This window comes from Pyrgilauda ruficollis, unplaced genomic scaffold (genome assembly GCF_017590135.1).
Source record: "Pyrgilauda ruficollis isolate IOZ18807 unplaced genomic scaffold, ASM1759013v1 scaffold3, whole genome shotgun sequence".
Lineage (NCBI taxonomy): Eukaryota > Metazoa > Chordata > Aves > Passeriformes > Passeridae > Pyrgilauda > Pyrgilauda ruficollis.
Window position 1 is genome coordinate 11,960,339 of NW_024524377.1, and position 19,831 is coordinate 11,980,169.

At 44.6% G+C, this 19,831-nt stretch overlaps 1 protein-coding gene across 13 annotated transcripts in view; it reads right to left on the reverse strand.

Moving 5' to 3' along the window:
• Positions 1 to 1,829: 1,829 nt before the first annotated feature.
• The window catches only part of BIN1 (bridging integrator 1), a 91,519-nt gene continuing 73,517 nt past the window's right edge, over positions 1,830 to 19,831 (reverse strand). For 5 of the 13 annotated variants that reach the window (XM_041473541.1, XM_041473537.1, XM_041473536.1 and 2 more), the window contains 4 exons: positions 12,245 to 12,337; positions 11,355 to 11,465; positions 10,460 to 10,561; positions 1,830 to 7,463 (listed from right to left, as the gene is read on the reverse strand). In XM_041473541.1, coding sequence (XP_041329475.1) covers positions 7,356 to 7,463; positions 10,460 to 10,561; positions 11,355 to 11,465; positions 12,245 to 12,337 — 414 coding nt within the window. In that variant the 3' untranslated portion in view covers positions 1,830 to 7,355. Of the gene's footprint in view, positions 7,464 to 9,182; positions 9,234 to 10,459; positions 10,562 to 11,354; positions 11,466 to 12,244; positions 12,338 to 16,325; positions 16,350 to 17,928; positions 18,037 to 19,831 lie in introns of all 13 variants that reach the window. The other 8 variants (XM_041473530.1, XM_041473529.1, XM_041473528.1 and 5 more) reach the window with 3 other exon arrangements.

Here is a 19,831-nt window from a genome sequence, read left to right on the forward strand (position 1 = left end):
CATCCAGTGGGAAGCGATGGCTGTTCCATTGCCTGCACCACAGGGCCAAGGGGAGCAGCCTGGCCATTAACTGCCCATGATGAGCTAATTAATCATGGGCACTTGCTGAATTCCTGTTCCCACACCATTATTAATGGCTCTGTGGATTGGGCTGCACAGCAGAGGCTCCTCCACGTGCTGAAGCAGCAGTTCTGCTCTGCAGAAAGGGCACCAGCTTCACCCAGCCAGCAAACAGGAGAAATTGCTGAGCGCTGCCCCAAACTCCCATCTCCTCCCCCTCACCATTGTGGACTGACTCCTAGCTGCCCACCGGGGCTCAAGCTTCCTGTCACGGGGTCTTTCCCAGGTGGCATGGGCTCCTACATGGGAAGGACAGCCCTGGTACCAACTTGTCCCTTCATGTGGGCATGTCATGAGGTGACTGACACCAGTCACTGCCAGTCCATTGCAGCACAGAATGCCCTGGCTTCCACCTTGCCACTCCCAGACACTCCAGCCTCACCTGGTGCCACATGTGTCTCCTACATGTTAGAGGCTTCCTTCTTCAGCTGTGGTGCCAGAGGGAAGCTTCCCTCAGCGTGATGAGATCCACTGAGGTTGGACCAGGGCCCCTGGACCCTGATTCTGCTCCAGATGTGCTGCCAGGGCTTATGCGGCCACAGCCTGCACACAGACAATGACACCAACTGCTGCTTGTTTGGAGCAACAAAACATCACTAGGAATGAATTATGCAGGTGAGCAGAGACTCTGACAATGAATTATTCACCTCTCCCACTCGTCCATCTTCTCCCTCCCATTTCCTTCCTATTTCTAGGTGATGGCAATGAAACTCTGTGAGGCAGGACAAGCAGAAGGCATGAACAGAGCCTCTGGGTCATGCTCCTACCTTGTGAGCTTCTACCTACAGCAGAGCTGGCCCAGCTCAGCCTCACAGGAGCCACCACACCAAGGCAGAGCCTGAGTCACCAACTGCAGTGCTAGTTCCAGGGACACAGCTTGCCTCTTGCTCTCCCTCTGCCACAAGATGTGACTCAGGTCCATCCCAACGCCAGAGGTGAGAGGCTAAAAGGCACTAAACCCTCCAGGCTGGCTGGAAGCAAAGGAATGGTGAAACTCAGCCTAGACAGCTCCCTGATCTGGCTCTGGTGCTTGTGGGGTTGCTTCCCAAAGCAGTGGACTCTGGCAGTCCATCCATCAAAGTGCTAGCTGGCACCAATTTACAGCTGTGCCAAGCCTGTCTGGAATCAGGCAGGGAGGGAGTGGCCCCAAAACCAGTCAGCTATGAACTGTGACTCCCTCTAATCTTGTCCCTCAATCCCTGTGGCTGATGGGCACAAACACCCCCTTTCTACCTGCAAAGGAAGTGTCCCATGTAAAGAGCAGAATCCGAAGCCAGCCTGGGAACTGAGCTCACACAGGTGTGGCAGCAGGCCAGAGGGAGCTGAGGAAAGATTGGCCAGGTGGCACAGAGTGCCCTTGCAGTGTCATAGTCCCACCAACAGACCTGCCTTAGATGATGAAGGTCACATCACTTTGGGGCCAGTAGCCAATAAAAAGGAAAGATCTCAAATCCTTCCTTACACTACATTCATTTGGCATCACAATCAACTGGAACAGAGATGGCCGCTACAAGAGCTTACCCTGCTGTTGTTAGGACCAGCATCACCTTCCCCATCCCATGTGATTGTAAGAACTCCCCATGTTAAAGGTGCCTGGACACCAAACATCTATGAAGCTACTCACCTCTGTGGGGAGAAAAATGTCCTGAATTGTTTCAGCTTCTTAATATAAAGGTAGGAAAAAAATAGAGAGAGAAACTGACGCAAGATTTAGGATGACACAAATTATATTTCTGAACATCACCAAGAAACAAGATGGGACAAATTTATCTAGTACTTGTGGAACTGGGTATCACAGCTCTAAATACAATGGGAATTGTTCAGCTTTGATTAAACAAAACAAAAATTAATTAAAAAACCACTCAACCCCCAAACATGTTTCAGGTCATTGTGATTAAACTCAGAGACTGAATTAACAGAAGGAAAAGAGATTGCTAATACACTGCCGAAGTCGTTCCCACTTAATTCAGCTAAAGAGAAGCAATAAGCCCAGGACTGCATCTGGCAAGTTTCAAGTAGGGACCTTCTACATGAAATGCAGACTAGGGTCACAATAGCAGAATAAGCTGCAAAAGGAGGTGAAGGAATTATAGCCATAGGACACATCAAAGTACAAGCTTATACAGACCAGTCTTCACAGCTGTAGTTTCTCCATTTAGTTTCATAAGCAAAATTGCCAAAAGAGCCTTTTATTCTTAGCCCCCATGTGTGAACTAAACCTGATGGTTTGTGAGGGCTGGTGACACAATCCAGCTCTGGGCACCACCCAGGACTCCTTTCCATCAGGAGTTATGCAAAAAGGTGTGAACCAGAGGCATGCAAGCAGAGAGGTGTCTGCACCAGCACCAGGTGAGACAGTACCTGTGTGGCAAGGAGTTGCTTCCCTTTGGTGGCCCAGAGAAGAAAAGCTGTTGCTTGTTTACCTGCTTGTTTATCAGCACTATCAAGCTGCATTGTGTAGGATTTGCTGATGGACACATTTGTGCATCTTCTAGCTTTGCACTTTTTGGCTGGTGGGAAGTGCCCAATGCTGCCATCATCCTCAAAGAGCATGGGAGAGGCTGGGAAGTGAGAGGAGTGGGAGAATGGAGCCAGTGCTGAAATCAGAGGTGACTGTGTTAGATGCACACAGGCCTTGTCTGTGGGAGATCGATAAATCTTCCTAGAAAGGGCTGACAGACACCTCTGCCTCCTTCAGACAAGGACAGTCACTCTTTTGGGGCACTGACTGCACAGCATCCAAAATATCTGTGGCAGAGCATTGCATCTGTCTGGCACAGAGCAGGAAACAGGATGCTCTGAACCCAGTGCCACTGGCAGGCAAGAAGCACCCGTTGTCAGATTGAACATACACACCTTGGCCATTCCTATTTTGTTCTCAGCCCTACAGAGTGTCTCCCTGGAACTAAGAGGTGAGGGAGTCAGTGTATCAACCCAAAATGAAAAAGATAATGAATCATCCCTCTATCCTCCTCCATCTCGTTAGCCTTGGGCCTTTTCCCTCCAAGAGACTACTGCAAAACCTAATTGAACGACATCCCAGTTCCAGGTAGAATTTGGAGTCCTCACTTCTGCTCCAAGTCCCCTTGGACTTGGGGCTGTCTGCCTTGGCCACAGACTGAGGAGAGTGGGACAGGAAAGGGTTCTGCAACAGTGAACAAAGCTTCAAGGATTGTGGCACAATTCACACAAAGCACTACCAGCTTTGAGCAGCTGGAAATGAACCTGCACAACTCCATTTACTGCATCACCACAACAGCCAAGCAAAACAAAGGTGATAAAAGCAGACAGCTGAGGAATTCCCATGGAAAATAGCATAGTGTATGGGGGAATCCCACCTGGAACACCACACTCTTCTTCCCCCTGGGACCTTTCCTTAATTCTATCAAATAGATATCTTAATGACATTGCTAAGATAGAAAAAGGGGTAAGAAACAATACCTTATTTCTTTCTTAACAGTTGGGTAAATATTAATTCCCACACTTCATACTAGGATTAGGCTCAAACTGGAGTAGTATCACAAATCTGTAACCAAACTGAAGACGACAGAGCAAGAATGTCTTTCTAAGTCCAGCTACAAAACCAGTCAATGGCACGGGATGAGAGATGCTTTTATTTTTCACCCAGTAGAACAATCAAGTGGAAGATTATTAAATGGGGAAAACAGCAGCTTTGATGGGCCAGATACCAAGTAATCCCTGAAATGTGTCCAGTGTATCTGTCAGTGGAGCAGAACTGGGCTTCTTTGGGTTCTCTTCAGTGGATAATGTATTTGCAAAAAAACGCAGTTTAGAGTTAACTGAAACCAGTCATCAGATTAAGAAAAAAGGCAAAGGCAAAAAGACTATTAACATTAAAACATTTTCTTTCAGCATTTTCAAAACAGAAGGTTTCACATTTTTGCTTCAAAGCAACTTGTTACAGCCCAAGACATAACGTTTGTTAAAATGCAAGCTTAGAAATTAATGTTTCATTTTGGTATGAAAGTATTTGTTTGTTTGTTTCAATTTTTCCCTTTTTCATTCCACTGAGAAAATGGAAAAAAAATTGTCTCAGGTCACCCTTACATTTTTTCTCAGATTTTTCAGTTCAGCCTGCAAACTGAAAAACCAGAAGGGCACTGCCTGCCTGGGAGTTTACTGTCCCTCTTTCTATTTGAATCAGTTCTAAACCAAAGAAAAGGGGAAATTCATTTCACCAGGTAATACCAACCAGAATCAAGGTATTTAGGAGTAAAAACACTGAAAATGGGAGGAGCCATGGCTGTTTACAAGGGGCTGAACAACCCAGGAGACAGATCTCCTGGCTCTGAAGAACACTGCCATCTACAAGTTTCCTGCTCTGCCATCCTACTTTCACATAAGGCAATTTATAAACTGTGGGTCTGATCCTGCATTTTCAGAACCTGACTGAGATGTGCTGACACCACTTATCTGTGAGCAATGCAAGATCCAGGTAACCCACCCTAACCTGCTCTAAGCCAGGGGGCTTGGGGGTTTTGGGGTTGGGGGAAGCAAATGGAGAGAGACACAACACTCTCCCCGCCACCAGCAACACTGGAGCATTGCTCACGTGACCTGAAAACAACATCCCTTTTTTGCAAAGTGCTACCACTTCTGCAGGGACAATACAGTACTGGATAGTTGCTCTGCAAGCTCAATAAAATCAAAAGGCCTTACAAGGATCTTTGTTGGGACAGTCATCTGGTTCAAGCACAGCAGACGACAACAACAGCAAAAAAAAAACCCACAATAAATTAGGTATCAGCACAGCTTTCTAAATGGTCTAGAACAGTTACTACAAGACAAAAATCACAGCTCTGGTAACTTAGAATCTTGTCCTTTTTTAAAAAAAAACAAAGCTATTATCCACAGGTTTTGCATAAAAATAAACATTTTAAGCTGACTGCATTATGTTAATTGGATCAACCCGCTTTTATATATATATATATTTCTATGTATATTTAAATGTATATTTTTATATGAATAATCTTTAAAGGAGTAATGGGAGTCACAAATGCATAAAAATAGATATTTTGAAAAACAAAAAAGAGTAATAATAAAGACAACCCTGATGAAAAAGGAAAAAAAAGTCAAACAGGGCAGTATTCTAAAGCAACAGCTCACCATACCATAATTTGTGGAGTCCAGTCCTTCTGTATTGTGAGCAGTTACTCCTAAATACTATTGGGGTTTCTAACAGTGATGCAAAATAAATTCCTGCACATTTTTTCTTTTAAAAAGAAAATGGATTTGGGTATATAGGACAGATTTAATGCCTGTTACATTGCTGTAAATAACTAGCATGGATCATCTCCCAAGCTGAAAGCATGAGGAACTCCAACAATGCTTGCATCCATAAGAATATATTTTCTAATCAAAATCAGATCTGTTCCTCCAAACAGAGGAGGAACAAAAAAAAAAGCTGTTGTTTTTTTTTTTTTTAACACAATTTCTGCCCTACAATGTTTTTCTGCTGTTCTACATATAATCCAAAGAGACTGGGAAAGGTGAGATTTTCAGTACTCTGTCAGCATTTTGTGCAGCTTTGACAAAAGCCAACTCCTACCCGTTTGGAAGATTATTTCAGAGTGATCCTAAGCATGGCATAACCTCACTGTTAAAAATCCCTTCAGGGCAAAACAATCATGGGGGAGGAGGGGAAGCTGTAAAAAATTAAAATAGCCTGACTCGCTTGCCAGCTGCATCAGTATTCAAGTAAAGTTTATAAAGTACCTTTGTGGGACTTTAGAGTCTTGGAGAGCCAGACCGGCTTATATTAACAAGTGTAATATGCACTTAGAATATGCCTTGTCATCTACTTGTCTAAACTAAAAAAAAAAAAAACCAAAAAAAACAAAAAAAAAAAAAAAATAAAATAAAAAACCACAATTCAAAAACAAACAGAAGCAAAGGAAAGGTAAAGGAAAGGACTCAGCATCAGTATTAGACTGCAGAGTGTCTTCTTGACACTGACACTTTGATATTCTTGCCTTCCTTTCTAATGCATTACAATAGCATGAAGTCACACAGCCATTTTAAACGAGCATTTCAAGAGTCCAGTTTTCATAGAGGTTAACTTGATCATCAGCACAGCACTGAGAAAGCTGATCTAACGATATTTCACTTACAGAACTCTTCCAAGGAAAATAAGAAATACAATTCCACAAAAAACAACGCCAATGAAAAGCACAGAAAGTAATTTGTTTTTTATCAGTGTTTTCTCTTTGATATTCTTACAGAAAAAAAAAAAAAAATTATTCCCTTATCTCTGTCTTTAAAAGCAAATTTTCCAACCAGTAGATTTTACCGCTATTTTCCACCTACATGAATCTAAATTTTCTGAAACCACCAATAGGTTTGGGGTTTTTTTGGGGGGTAGGGGATGGGGATGTGTGTACTAGAGGATTTCCTTGCCTAAACTTCAGACATCCAAACGGCATCTGTTTGTTTCGTCTTGTTTTTCCTCTTGAATTTGTCCATTCCCCTTAGGATTTCAAAGGCCAACACTACTGTGAGAATTTAGATCTCTGCATTTGAAAGAACTTTGGACTGAGCACAGCTTCACACATTTCACCTTCTTCATGCCCTTTCCATGTAGTTTCTTCTACCTTTACATGTATAAAATCACAGTTTATGTAACATTGTTTTGAAGAAAGAAAATAAAATACACACACACACACATACATTGTAGTGGTGAACACTATATACTAAATTTTTTTTTCAACAGCATAACAGAAAGTTTGGCCTACTGTAGGTTGAAGATGTAGGGAAGGCTGAATTTTTATGGTTGCCATGCAAGCCACCTTCAAGACAGAACAGATTAACCCACCCAAGAGCAAATGCAGCTTTCTACTTTCAAGCCGTTTGACAAATACTGCCTTTCCAGGAACCAGACTGACATCTGACAATTCAGTCAATGCAGTACTTGGAGAACCTCACTGAGTTGCTTCTGCATCAGTCCTTTGAATCCAAATGCTGTTTAAACCAAAGGGGAAGAGGATATCTGAATTGCCTTATTATTATTAATATGTATATATTTCAATAACACTTGGAATTTCAGTTAACTTCTGAAACCTTGCCCTTAGTGAAGAACACACCCTTTAAATTGACTTTTTTTTCAGGCTTCTATTCCTTCATAATTCTCTCTTCATTTCCTTTCGTTGTTCTTTTTCAGTTATCTACCAGAAAACTTGCTTTCTTCCAGCAGAAATGCAGCTGGTGGGCTTGGACTTTCACTGCACCCGTTCTGTGAAATTCTCAGGGAAAACCCCTCGGCATTGGTCAAGTTCCTTATGCTGGATCCAGTCAGACTCCTTCACACCCATCAGCCATCCTTCGTCCTGGAGGAGAAGACAGAGATCAGACGCTAAGGGACAGATGTGAGCAGGGATTTTTCTTACACAGTGTAGGCCAAGGAGGTGTCAACACATTACCAAAGCCATGCTCTTATTTGGCTTGGAGACAATCCAGGAGGAGTATCAGGGAGAAGGAAAAAATGCTTTTGTTTCTTTTTAAACAGAGAAAAGGCTACATCCCACCAGAGTTCATACCAAAGCTCCCATCTGACCCAGACTGTGCAGACACAGTAAAAAATAACCAAGCGTAAAAGAAACATGTCATAATTTACAACCACTGAAAGAGGAGAAATTCTGGCAAAAGAGACTCCAGAGCTAGAGGATGGGAATCACCTATCTCACCCTTCACAATGCAAACATGAGGGGGCTAGCATTTTCCATGGCTATAAAAGAGACAGGCACCTCCAGCATGTAATTCACCCCATCTATCTCAGGCACAAGTCTTTGGAAAGGATGAATCAGCCCCAGAAAGTGCTCATCCCTGCTCCAGTCAGGGCACCCAGATGATTGGCATTTTAGAGGTGGTACAGGCAAAATGAGTCTTATTAGCTACAATGAAATCCTGATCTATGGGAATTGGGAGCTGAGGAACCCAACTCATCTTCCCAAAACTCAGCAATCTGTTTGGTTTGATGCAAGGTGAGGTTAGCAAAACTCCCAAATTTTGGCTACATGTGATTTAGGTCTCTCAAGAATGTCTTTCCTAGCCTCCAACATCTATAAACACAGGTGAATTTTGACTCAGGCAAAAGGAACCCTGCTTGGTAGAATCTGCTCATGAGCAGAACCAGACTTCCCACTCTGCCTGCAGACTGGCATTGAGATTTCTGCTCCATCCTAGACACATGAGGGAGATATTCAAGATATTCAAGGTGGGAGGGCTGCACTGAGCTTGCAGCTCAGTCTACAACCCTCTACTCTCTGCATGCCTTGGAGCTGCCATAATGGAAGCTCCCTTCCATGCACACACCCCACTCATTTGCAGTGGGGCAGCCCATGGGTTTAGAGTGCAGCATGACCCACGAGAGCTGCACAGCTCCCAGAGCCTGCAGGCTCACTTAGCCCTGGCTGCTGCCTTAGATTGGAATGTTCAGGAGATGTCATGGGAATGACACAAGATGCGAGCCCATCTGCAGCAGCCAGCTGCAGAGGCTGTGGAAGGATTGACATGCCATAAATCAGGAAGACAAACAATGAGGCAGAAGACACTGGGCCCAAGCGTCTAGAAGGCAGCTTCCAGCTCACAGCACGTCAGGCACAAAAGCTCATCCATTTGAACATAGTGCTGTGTCAAAGAGCACACATGCATCACTCCCACCACATCCTGCTATGAAGGGTCTCCTTGGCTGTAGGGATTAGACATGAGGACCCAGATAGGGCCTTAACAATTTTAAACCAGATCACTTGAAGTGCCAGATTAGAAGTGTTGCTGCCCTCAACCCTTTCTTCTATTGAGAGAGATGAATCCAGGCCTGGGCATACCCACAAACTGAGACCTAAGCTGCAAGGTAGGGATGGGAATCAGTCTAGTATCCTAAGCTCCCTCCACTCACGTGCACAGTTCATGCACATGTTAACAGCCAGAAAATCCTGGCTGGGTATGGTTGAGGTTAGGGAAATGAGTTGTAGCATAAGATACACTGTAGAAGGGTTAGAGGGCTTCAGTGCAGCTACAGAGTCATGTTAGCAACACTCAGAGCTCACCCTCTGCAGCTTGGAGAGTCTTGAGTTCATGGCTGTTGCACCCACATCCAGCTAAAGTGCAAACACAGGGCGTTGAAAAACTCTGATCCAAAAACGCCATCTGCTCCACAAACGCCATCTCCTACCACAGAAACTGGGGGAGCTGACACTCATTTCCCATCCAGAAAGCTTTCTGAGAAAGAAATGTTCACAAACGCTTGTGCAGGGCAGTCCCACCCAGTGGGGACTCTCATCTCCAGAAGGAATCAGTGTCTGTTCCCCAAAAACCTCTCCTCCTGTAGCTGTGTGGGAACTGTTGGCTTTTATAGCTCCATCTCACCAGCATCAGCATGATCTGCCTCCACAATTCACAAAGCCAACATCTGGGCCACAAAGAAGATCCACATTTTCTGAGTTAGTGAACTGCATCACCTTCCCTTTACCCCTTGTGAAATCCAGATCTTATCTGAACTTGGCCAAACCCAAAGACCTGATGACTGCTCAATCAATTTGGAGAATTCTCTTTCTTTTCCAAACAGAAACCTAGAGATGTGAGCATTAATTTTACAAACTCACCACCTCTCTCAGTCAAAGTAGAAAAACTGCTGCAGATTGTCAGCTGGGTGCCCTCAAACACAGAAAGTGGGGAGGACTTACTCAAGGCTTCTAGCTCAAATTAAAGAAAAAGATGACCAAGTAAATTCAGGTAGAAGATGGGCAGCAAGACTTGTTCTCTGGAGCTGAGACCTGCTCTAGCCTTTGATTCTGCTGCCATCTCCTGACCAAACACAGTCACTTGGAAACAGCCACTGCTGTGCTGAAGTGTAAGACATCATCCACCACCAGCTGCTTTCTCAGAGCTCCAATATTTCTCAAAAGAGAAGAAAACATCATAAGCTATCAGTCACTTATTTCAATGCCACAGTCTGTGCTGTAGTGGTCATAGGGAATGCATCAAGTTCAGGGGCAGCGAGGAGGCAAAGCATGGGCTCTGTTGGGCTCCCTGATCAAGAGAGCCACTGTATTGGCTCAAATGTTTTGATAGGGACAAGAACCCATGGCTACTCCACATGCTTTATGCAGGATAATGTCTCCACTTTCCAGTGACAAGCAGAGTCCTCCCCTCTGTTGCAAGAAGCCAATCTCAAGCTCAAGGCCAGCCGGCTCTCTTGCCAGCTCCCAGCCACAAACTAAGGGCTCAGCATTCAGCCAGCCAACTGTTAGTGAAGAAAGAAGCAGCTCAGGAAAGCCCCTTGGCTCCACCTGGCCCATGCTCACACCCTGCCTCCCCCACTCACCTGCTCCTCAGGGTTCTCAAATGGAATCACAAGCACCACGTCCCCAGCCTTCAGCTGCAGCTCGTCAGTGTCAGTGGCTGTGTAATCGTGCATGGCCTGGACCTGCAGGGACAGGAGAGCAGCACTTTGAGCACTACAGCCTAAAATGCCACCTGAAACCACACTAAATGTTATGAGCCTCCTGTCGTTCTTCAGGGCTTTGCAATTCTTCTGCTTTCAGCAGAACTCACAGAAAAAAATGGGAACGACTAAAGCAGAGAAGCGTTCCTATAGTAAGATGCTGTAAATTCTCACTTTCAGGGCATGATACAGCTGTGCTTTCTGGCTACCACACTCCCCTATGGACATTAAATTTGTGGCTTATCCTCACCTAAAATCACTCCTTCCTCTACACCTTTGCTGCAAGTGATCTTTGGCATATTCAGAATACCCACCCAACTTCCCTGTCTAGTCCTATACTCTTCTCTGTTAATTCTGACTTTCTAACTTCCCTGAACAGAGTCCTCTGTTCTTGCTGGTGTTCCCAACTCTTCTCAATTTGTCAACTTGCATCAAAGTTTAACTTTTCCTGTCAGGAGCACATTTTATCCACTATCCAGAGTCTGTGACTGACACCACCACACCACCAAGACAGAAACCACTCCAGCAGAGAGAATGGATTTTGCTGCACAGTACAGCAAGACCTTTAGATGCTGATGCTCTTACACAATCCTTTGAAATATCTGGAACTGCATGAAGCTGCACTGCTGGAGAGGAAGGTTTATCTCTCCTTCAACTTCTGTTCTGCTTTTCAATGTGGCCTAGGCCATGGCCATGCTGAGTAAAAGCAGCCAATGCCTTACAGGGGAGAAAAAACCCTCACCAGGAACTCAATGCTGCACAGCCACACACTCACCTTGAACAGAAATCCTGGGGGCATGTCAGCTCTCTCAGATGAAGCCCCTCCTTCCACAGTGCCATTGATGGTTGCAGGGAAAGTTTCCACAACAACAGCAGGCAAAGAGCTCTGATAGGCAGTGGCAGCCAAGGAAGGGAAAAAAAGACATTGAGAAAAGAGAACCCAAAACTGAAGCTCCAAGTCCACCCTGGAGCATCCAGACCCCAACCATCCCACGGCTTCAGTGGGTTTTCCGAGCACACCAGCCAGCAGCAAAACACCCCAAGGGACAGCAGAGGCAGCAGCGAGAAGGCAGGATTGGTGACTGCTGTCTTTCTCTGCTTAAGGCTGCAGAAAGGCAGGGATGAGCTGTAGGTTTTCTGAGACCATAATGCCTGGCATTTCCCAGTTGCTGTGGTCACAATGCAATCTCATAGAGCCCTCCTGGAACAGACAACTCAAATGTGACAGCCTGTAGGAACAAAGCTGCCATGAGTGGGACCTACCCGTCCCCTAAAAGGGCAGTAGTGTCACCAAAAAGAGAGGAGGCCTGGATATCCAGGAGACACAGCCAGAGCCCAGAGGAGAGGGTAGGTAAAGTAAATGGCAAGCAAGGGGGAATCCAGCTGACAACACAGCTTAGGACAGCATGGGCTGTGGGCTGACTTCATAACATGGGTGAAGGGACAATTCTTTTACTGACTTTTCCAGCAGAACTTCTCCCTAAGCATTACACAGATAAAATGCAACAACTAAGCTTGGTTCCTGAATAAGAGCATTGTAACTCCTCTGGTGGCAGGGATGTGTTTTTCCAACAAGCTGCACAGCTCTTTTCCCAGTCCAGCCTCCCACATGTGCTGTGTAACAAAGGGATGGAGAAAAGGGATTGCTGTCCCTTGAGTGTTTACCGATCCTGAGTCAGCTTCAGTTTTAGATGCTTCAGCTCCAGCTGCTGCTTCTGATCCAGCTGCTTCAGCTCCTGCACGGGCTGCTTCTGCAGGCTGCAATACAAAAGTCATCCCAATGGGAAGTTACTCTCATTCCAGCCACACGAGTGTGCAGCAAAGTGCAGCCCAGCCTGCCAAGTGCTCTGTGCCACTGCCTGAGCCATCTGCTGACTAACAGGTGAGACACTGCAGGGTCTGGCTGAATTTCTGTTTTCCCCTTACTCTGCAACTCATGGAAATCACAACGAAGTCAGAAACCCTCCAGCCATGCAGTAGGCAATAATTCAGAGGAAATCAATGAAACACCAAAAATTCTGAGTGCCTCTTTCTCTCCATGATCCAAACTGCAGACCTACATCACACACAAACACAGTATCTATTATTAGATCTAGATTGCCCACTTGTAAGAGAATACAAGTTCTCTTGCATGCCAAAGAACAAGGATCTCTCCTTAGTCTACTTCCAAGGATAACAATCACAGAATATTTAAGTACTCGCCTACTCCCAGAAACAAAAGAGCACGGTAATAATGTGTCCAGATATGAAATTTAGTCCAGACCCAGCATCAACATGACATTAGGACTGAATCAAACTGAGCTAACTTTCACTCCCTTCAATTTTGGACCAAAGAGTTGTGAACTGGGATTCTTTTGTGAATATTCTATTACTAAGAATTTTCTATGAATATTCCAGATGGGGTGTGTAACACATTTGCGTTGATGCAAAGTTTCTACTGCACAAAAGCTGCCACTACCAAGGAGATTCAGTACCACCCACAAATCACTGCCTGACAATGACTGTTCTAAAAAGCCTGGGGACAGGGCTTTCTGTGCACAACAAAAGACCAACCAAACATCTACGATAGACTTCCAGCGGTTCAAGTTTTTGTTTGCCTTTATCTGGAGTCACATTAACTCTTTTTAACACAAAATTAAAGATATTCATTTGCCCTTCCCAGAAATTGCAATAATGCAGGAAGTACATTGGATCTGGTAGCACCAAGGCTGCAAATCAGCCCCTTGGGAGACTGGCCAGGCAGCATCTGGGAAGACTCCCAAGATTTGCCATTTTTAATACATGGGAATACCCAGCTTTAGCACGCTACATGCCTCATACATTTGATAAACACATGTTGTCCTGTTTCAGCTGGGATAGTTGATTTTCTTCCTAATAGCTGGTACAGGGCTATGTTTTGGATTTAGGATGAGAATAATGTTGCCAACATTACTGACGATGTAGTTGTTGTTGAGCAGTGCTTACACCAAGTCAAGGACTTTTCAGGTTCTCATGCTGCCCTGCCAGCAAGGAGGCTGGGAGGCAGAAGGACGGGGGGGGACACAGCCAGGACAGCTGACCCCAACTGACCACAGGGATATTCCAAATGCCATCATGCTCAGTATAAACTATGGGAAAAGCTGATCAGGCACCACTGCTCAGGAATGAGCTGGGCATCAGTCAGCTGGTGTTGAGCAACTGTTTTTCATTTGCCTCACTTGGGTTTATTTTGGGTTTCATTTATCTCTGTTATTTTTCTTTTCATTACAATTATTTTGTTTGAATTAAGATGGTCTCATCTCAATCCACAAGCTTTATTACTTTTAATCTTCCAACTTTCTCCTCCATCCCACCAATGGGAGAGAAATGAGTGAGAGGGTGTGTGGTGTTTCACTGCCAGTTGGAGTTAAATCAAGACACGTACACCCCTGCATACAACCACATTCAAAACAAGGCATTGTCCAGATTCCTTAATGTTGCATTTCTCATAGTTCCAACCTTACAAAAGCCCAGAGTAAAACAATCACCATGGTAAACCTTAAATGTACACCCATCTGGCTACTAGCCATGCACTAGCACAATGCCCCAAGCAGGTTTCTAGTAACAGCAGCAATAACAAAGAAATAAATCCTTGATTTAATAAAAATCCATTACTTTACCTTCAGCTGCTCCAGTGGTGCCATTTAACACATGCTTTCCTCCCCTATCACATCCTTCCTCATGTCTCCCAATCACCATGTCCACAGGCCTATACTGCCAGAAGATATTACAGAGAGCAGAGCCGTTCCCATCCTACAGAGGATTCTCTCAGCAGCTTTGGTAGAGCTAAGGTAAATATATGCATATGAAAAGCTACAAAGGATTCTTCTGTTTAATTGGATTCACTCCCAGGTTTTCATTTAGGTTCAGTGAAACTGGAACTGGGCTAAATGCCAGGCCAGCTCTATCTGACCAAGCATGCATTTTATATGGACAAGTGAAAAGGACCTCAAGGTGATGGTTCAGGGTTTGGTTTTTTTAAAAGCAGCTAATTTGCAAAAGTAGTATGGAATAATCAGAGAAACTGGATCTAAATTAATCCCCTGGATTTCAACAAAGGGGATTTTCATGTCAACTATTAATTTTTCTATTTATATACCTGTGGGGCATCCTGAGGCCTATAAAAGCATTTACAGTCATTTAAAGAGAGTACAGGGAGAGGAAGAATTGCTCACTGCTGTTACCAGGTTCACAGGCTTTGCTTCTTTCAGCAGCAGCATCATGCACACCAAATGCACATTTCCCAGTCTGCAGAGCTAAGCCAGCTCTGCTGCACTGAAGTTTCTACGCAGTTGTTAACCTCATGGCCTATGGGACTAAAGAATCCAAAAAAGTCTCCTCTCATCAACAGCTAAGAATATTTATAACAAAAACATCTCAGAAGACTTGAAGAGGAAGATTCCCCAGCTTTAGGAAGCTCTGCTCTTTGTGTATGGTATGCAAGGTGAGACTTGGTACAGTGAGAACACCTTGAATAGTAGAATTTCCTGGTTGAACAGATTCTCTTTTGGGTAAAATCAGTTTGCAGGATGAGAGAAGTGGTCAAAAAAACCTTGACCAATCAGATCAGTCATACCTGACCCCTGCCCATTCACCTGAAAGAAATGAGATTTTTCCTAGCTAAACCAGTCTCTTCTTCCCTACGACAGATTGACAATGCACATACAGGGGAACAACAGATGTTAAACACTGATGGCTGATAAAACACACAGGGGAAACCTTCGTCCTTGACATCACCCAAGCTCATGTGAAGGAGAGTAGGGCCACAGTGAGTCCTTAGGCCAGGGCTAAGTCGTGTCCTTCCAAGCACATTCATTCTAGGGAAGTACACTCATCTGGCCCTCGGGAATGGGAAATTTGGCAGGACTCAATTCCTCTGCATGAGCCAAGGCCAGGAGCTCTGTCAGTGAATACAGCCAGTTCCAGCAGCAGGCCTGAGTACCCAGATCAAGCATTTTCTGTCCACACTGCTGGCTGCCAATTCAGAGGGACTCAAAAGCAGTTGTGCTTGCAATATCTCTCAGGGGCTACTGTGCAGCAACCTGAGACCTGCCCAGGCCACGTATCTGGAGAGGGCATAAATGAGGGTCAGGTTTTGGTTCAGATGCAGGGCACGTGCAGGGTCTCCCTGTCAGCAAGCTCCAAAGCTGAGGCTGAGGCAGATGCCAGGCAAGTCTTGGGCCTGCAGTTAACTTCCAGTGGAGACACAGGGTGAACAAATTCACATCACTGACAACGATGGCTGAGGAACAGCAAACACCACAGACAATTCCAGATGTGTACATATCTAAGGGTACAGGCAGTAATGATGATATATTAATGACAGCTGAGATATTTATTCATTGCACACAAGACCAACAGGACGTAGAGAGTTTAGGAAATGCTCGGTTGCAGAGAGTGAGGATAATGCCACAGTAGTATTAAGTATGAGGTGAAAGTCATAGCATTATGCCAAGGGAAGGATGAGTGGGTTAGCAGGGAAAGGCAATGGGCATGTGCACTGGTAGAATTGTAAGTCTCAGAGTGCCAGAATGACTTGCAAACATGTGGTTGGCCCTGGGGCTTCATACAAGGTGCATAAGTGGGTCCAGCAGCACATAGAGCAACTCTGGCCTGGGGTATGCAGGAAGGGGAAGCAGTGAAGGAAAGGAGACAGGCATGTGAACAGAGCTGGCACTGGCATGTGAACAGTACATGACGAGAGACAAAAGCTGTATGAATTTCTTACCTCCCATAAATCCCAAGGTAAAGACTAAGCATGTCAAAGAGCAACAAAAATAAAACATGTTTATACATGATTATTTCAGCGAGTACAAACATTACAGACACTGATCAGACTGAAGCAGACATACACATTCAACAGCACTTATCTCTGCATGTTTAGAAAATATCTGTTGGTGCATGAATTTATACATCCCTGGGAACAGAAGATCTTTAAGGTCCCTTCCAAGCCCTTAACATTCTAGGATTCTGTGGTTCTTTGGATCAGTAGTAAAATACCTTAACCACTCTGCCATACTGCCCACCATATAAGGAAATAAATCTGACTGTTTTGATACCTAGGTGGTTTTCACTATTTTTGTACTCTGCTTACCAGTAGAAATTATTGATTTTTGACTCTTTTAATGACTTCTGAAGGTACTAATAATTAGATTAGAACACTAAACATGCTATTGCTGAGCACTTTTGAAAAACCCACTTAGTGTAATATTTGTTGCTTGCTGGAAGGATAATTCCATTTTAAATCAAATTTATACTTGTATCCTATGTCAGTATAACCAATTATCTGAGTTCTAGCTGGTAATTCAGAAAAAAAAAAAAGTTAATTTTTTTTTTTTTCAAAAGCTTATCCTTATATGCAGCTTGCCCTGGAGGCAAGTAGACACAAAATGCCCATGTACCCACATAAAGTTCCAAAAAAGGATATCTTTGCCATATTGGTGTGTATCCAATTATGATAATAACTAGTATCTTGCAGATACAGTATTTTAATTTAGGGGAATCAAAATGCCTAATGTTTGATTGCTCTGACAAAAGAAGTCTTATTCTTACAAAAATCTGTGCCATACAGACCTACTTAACATGATGATACTGGAGATGTACTATAAACAACCCAATTATGTCAATTACAAATTTTAGTGGCATCCACAGGCAAAGAATAGCCAGTTCACACATATAAAATGGAAAATCTCAGTGAGGACAACAACCATATTCAGGATGCACTTCAAAGCCTCCAGTCATGTAGATGTAAAATGAGGCACAGTCCACCTGCCTCTGACAGAGGACAGGACCAGGTACAGGCCAGAACAGAATTAGGCATCTTCCTTTTTGATACCACACTGTGACAGGCAGGAAGCTGCTTCTCAACTATGAGTGCAAGCTGTGTCATACAGATAAAAAAGGGCTTCACATCACTTGAATTATCCATTTACAGCCTTATTCACCTTAAGTAACTGCAGATTATCAAAGTCTCTGTTAATTAAAAATCCTTTTGAGAGCAATTTATAGCAGGAGCACAGAGCTCAGGCTGAATTCCCATCCACAGAGTAACAACTTAAATACATACAGCATATAGAGGATGCTGCTCTAGGGAGGGACATACATTAAGTGGATCATCAGAGCAAAGTCCAAGCACCCCACAAACACCTAGTCTCTGTGGCCAGGCCAGCAGCCACCTGATTCTTCCTGGACTTGCACATCCAGCAGAGAAGACCAAGGTTCCCATTCTGGGCACCCACCCAAGCCCAGCCACCCACAGCTCAGGTCCATGTTATCGTTCAGGCGGGTGCAAGTCAGTTATGAAGGGAGAAGGAACGGCGATATGAACCAACCTGGGAGGCGGGTGTGGGGGTCTTCCCCACAGTGGCATCTGGTTTAATGGGATCAAAATCCAGATCCAACAGGCTGGCTCCCTCCTGGAAGGGCCCAGGGGCATCAAACTTGGCAGCAGTGAGGGAGAAAAGTAGTATGAGCGTTAGACACGCGCGTGTGCACAGTGGAGGGAGGGCGTGTGATATCCCAGAGCTGAGGCTGCAAGCGCAGAAGAAATGGTGGCAGAGCAAACACTGGATGTGAGTCCCGACTGCCTGGCGCCCACAATCCCAGGCAGCTCACATGGGGGCCCTGCAAACCAAATCTGAGCCTTTTCCACAGCACTCATTCGTCTTCCCACCTGGCCAAATGAGCTGACAAGGTGTGAGCACCTGATCTGCTGCGGTCAAAGAGATCATGGCCACTGATGAGTGAGAAAGGTTGCTCCTTTGAGTGGATCTGTTCCCCACAGCTCATCCAGCTGCCTTTACACTGACAGACCAACTTCCTCACCTACACATAAAAGAGCTCCCCATCCATACAACCCATCTCAGGAACAAAATCCAGGCAGAATACCACTCAAACTGCTGGAAGGGAAGGCTGAGAGACCTCAGAGCTAACTCCCAAAGCTGCTAATTTCTTCCTGCCTTCTGAGTCAGAAACACAAAATATGGCAGCTCCCCCTAGCTAAGGGATCTGAATCCCCCCCACCCCCAACTCAAAAATGCTGCTTTCAATAGTTTTCATTTCTAGGCATCCCATAAACTTACACATGTAAGCCTTCTAAAAAGCATACATTTGAGAAACTTTGCTACTTTCTTCAACATCATCAGAATAACTCCCTTTGAGTGAATAATGTTCTACCTAGAGACAACTATCCCACATTTGCTGATTACCGTTAATAAGAAATAACTACAAAGGACACAAATCATTAGCATTTAAGACTGGACTATCACTTTGGTGGTTTAGATTTAATCTCACCACAAGATACTGCTTTTACTCAGCTTCAGAGGAAGCTGCTGTCTCTGGCAAGTCAAAAGACTTGCTCCTGTTTCCTATGACCCCCCAGCTCACCGGCCCTATTGCTTCAGCTATCTTTTCAATAACACAAAATTTGGTAGGTTGGTCTCCACAGTTATATGAAAATCCCACAATGGAAAAGCTTCTGGAAAGTAGTAAGTTACCATTTGAGGTAAGTCCTCTGAATACCACCAACGTCACCATCATTTTCACCTCTTCTAATTTTCTCTTACCCCAATTTTCTTACAGATTTTTCTCTGCCTTATGAACATGTCTTTTTGAGATCCACAAGGATGAGGATAAGGAACCAAGCTCTCATCTCACAATAATGAGCCCTGACCAGCATGCAAAAACCCATTAGCATTCTAGTATGCTCTTCCAGCACATCCAAGCCACCCATGAGAGAGGTTACAACCCCAATCTTTAACTTTGTTTAGTAGTGAGACCTCAAAGGCTGCAGTCACGGAATAGTCTTACCTGTCATTCAATACTTGAATGCAAGGGCTAACACTCCTTGTCTTTACCCAAATCTCCCACAAGACAGCTCACTGGAACTAAGACATCTGACAGGAACAGCCCTGGGCAACACACTGAGTGCCAGGGACTGCTGGGCCCTTGAAGAGAAGATGGTTCTGGAAACCAGAGTCCTCCCTCAGAATTCCCATCCGGTCAAAAGTCACAGCAGATCCCATCCTGGCTCAGAGCACTGATCAGGTGCAGAAGAATATTTCTAAGGGCTGGCATTCACATGGAAATACATGATAGAGACCATGGGACAGACAGAGCTGTCCAATACAATACAGGAGAAGGAAACACAGATGATGATAAAGAGTTGCTCAGCTGCCTGCAGTCCCCGCCTTCCAGCAGTGATGTCAAATCATCTCTCCACTCTGCAAGTTTTAT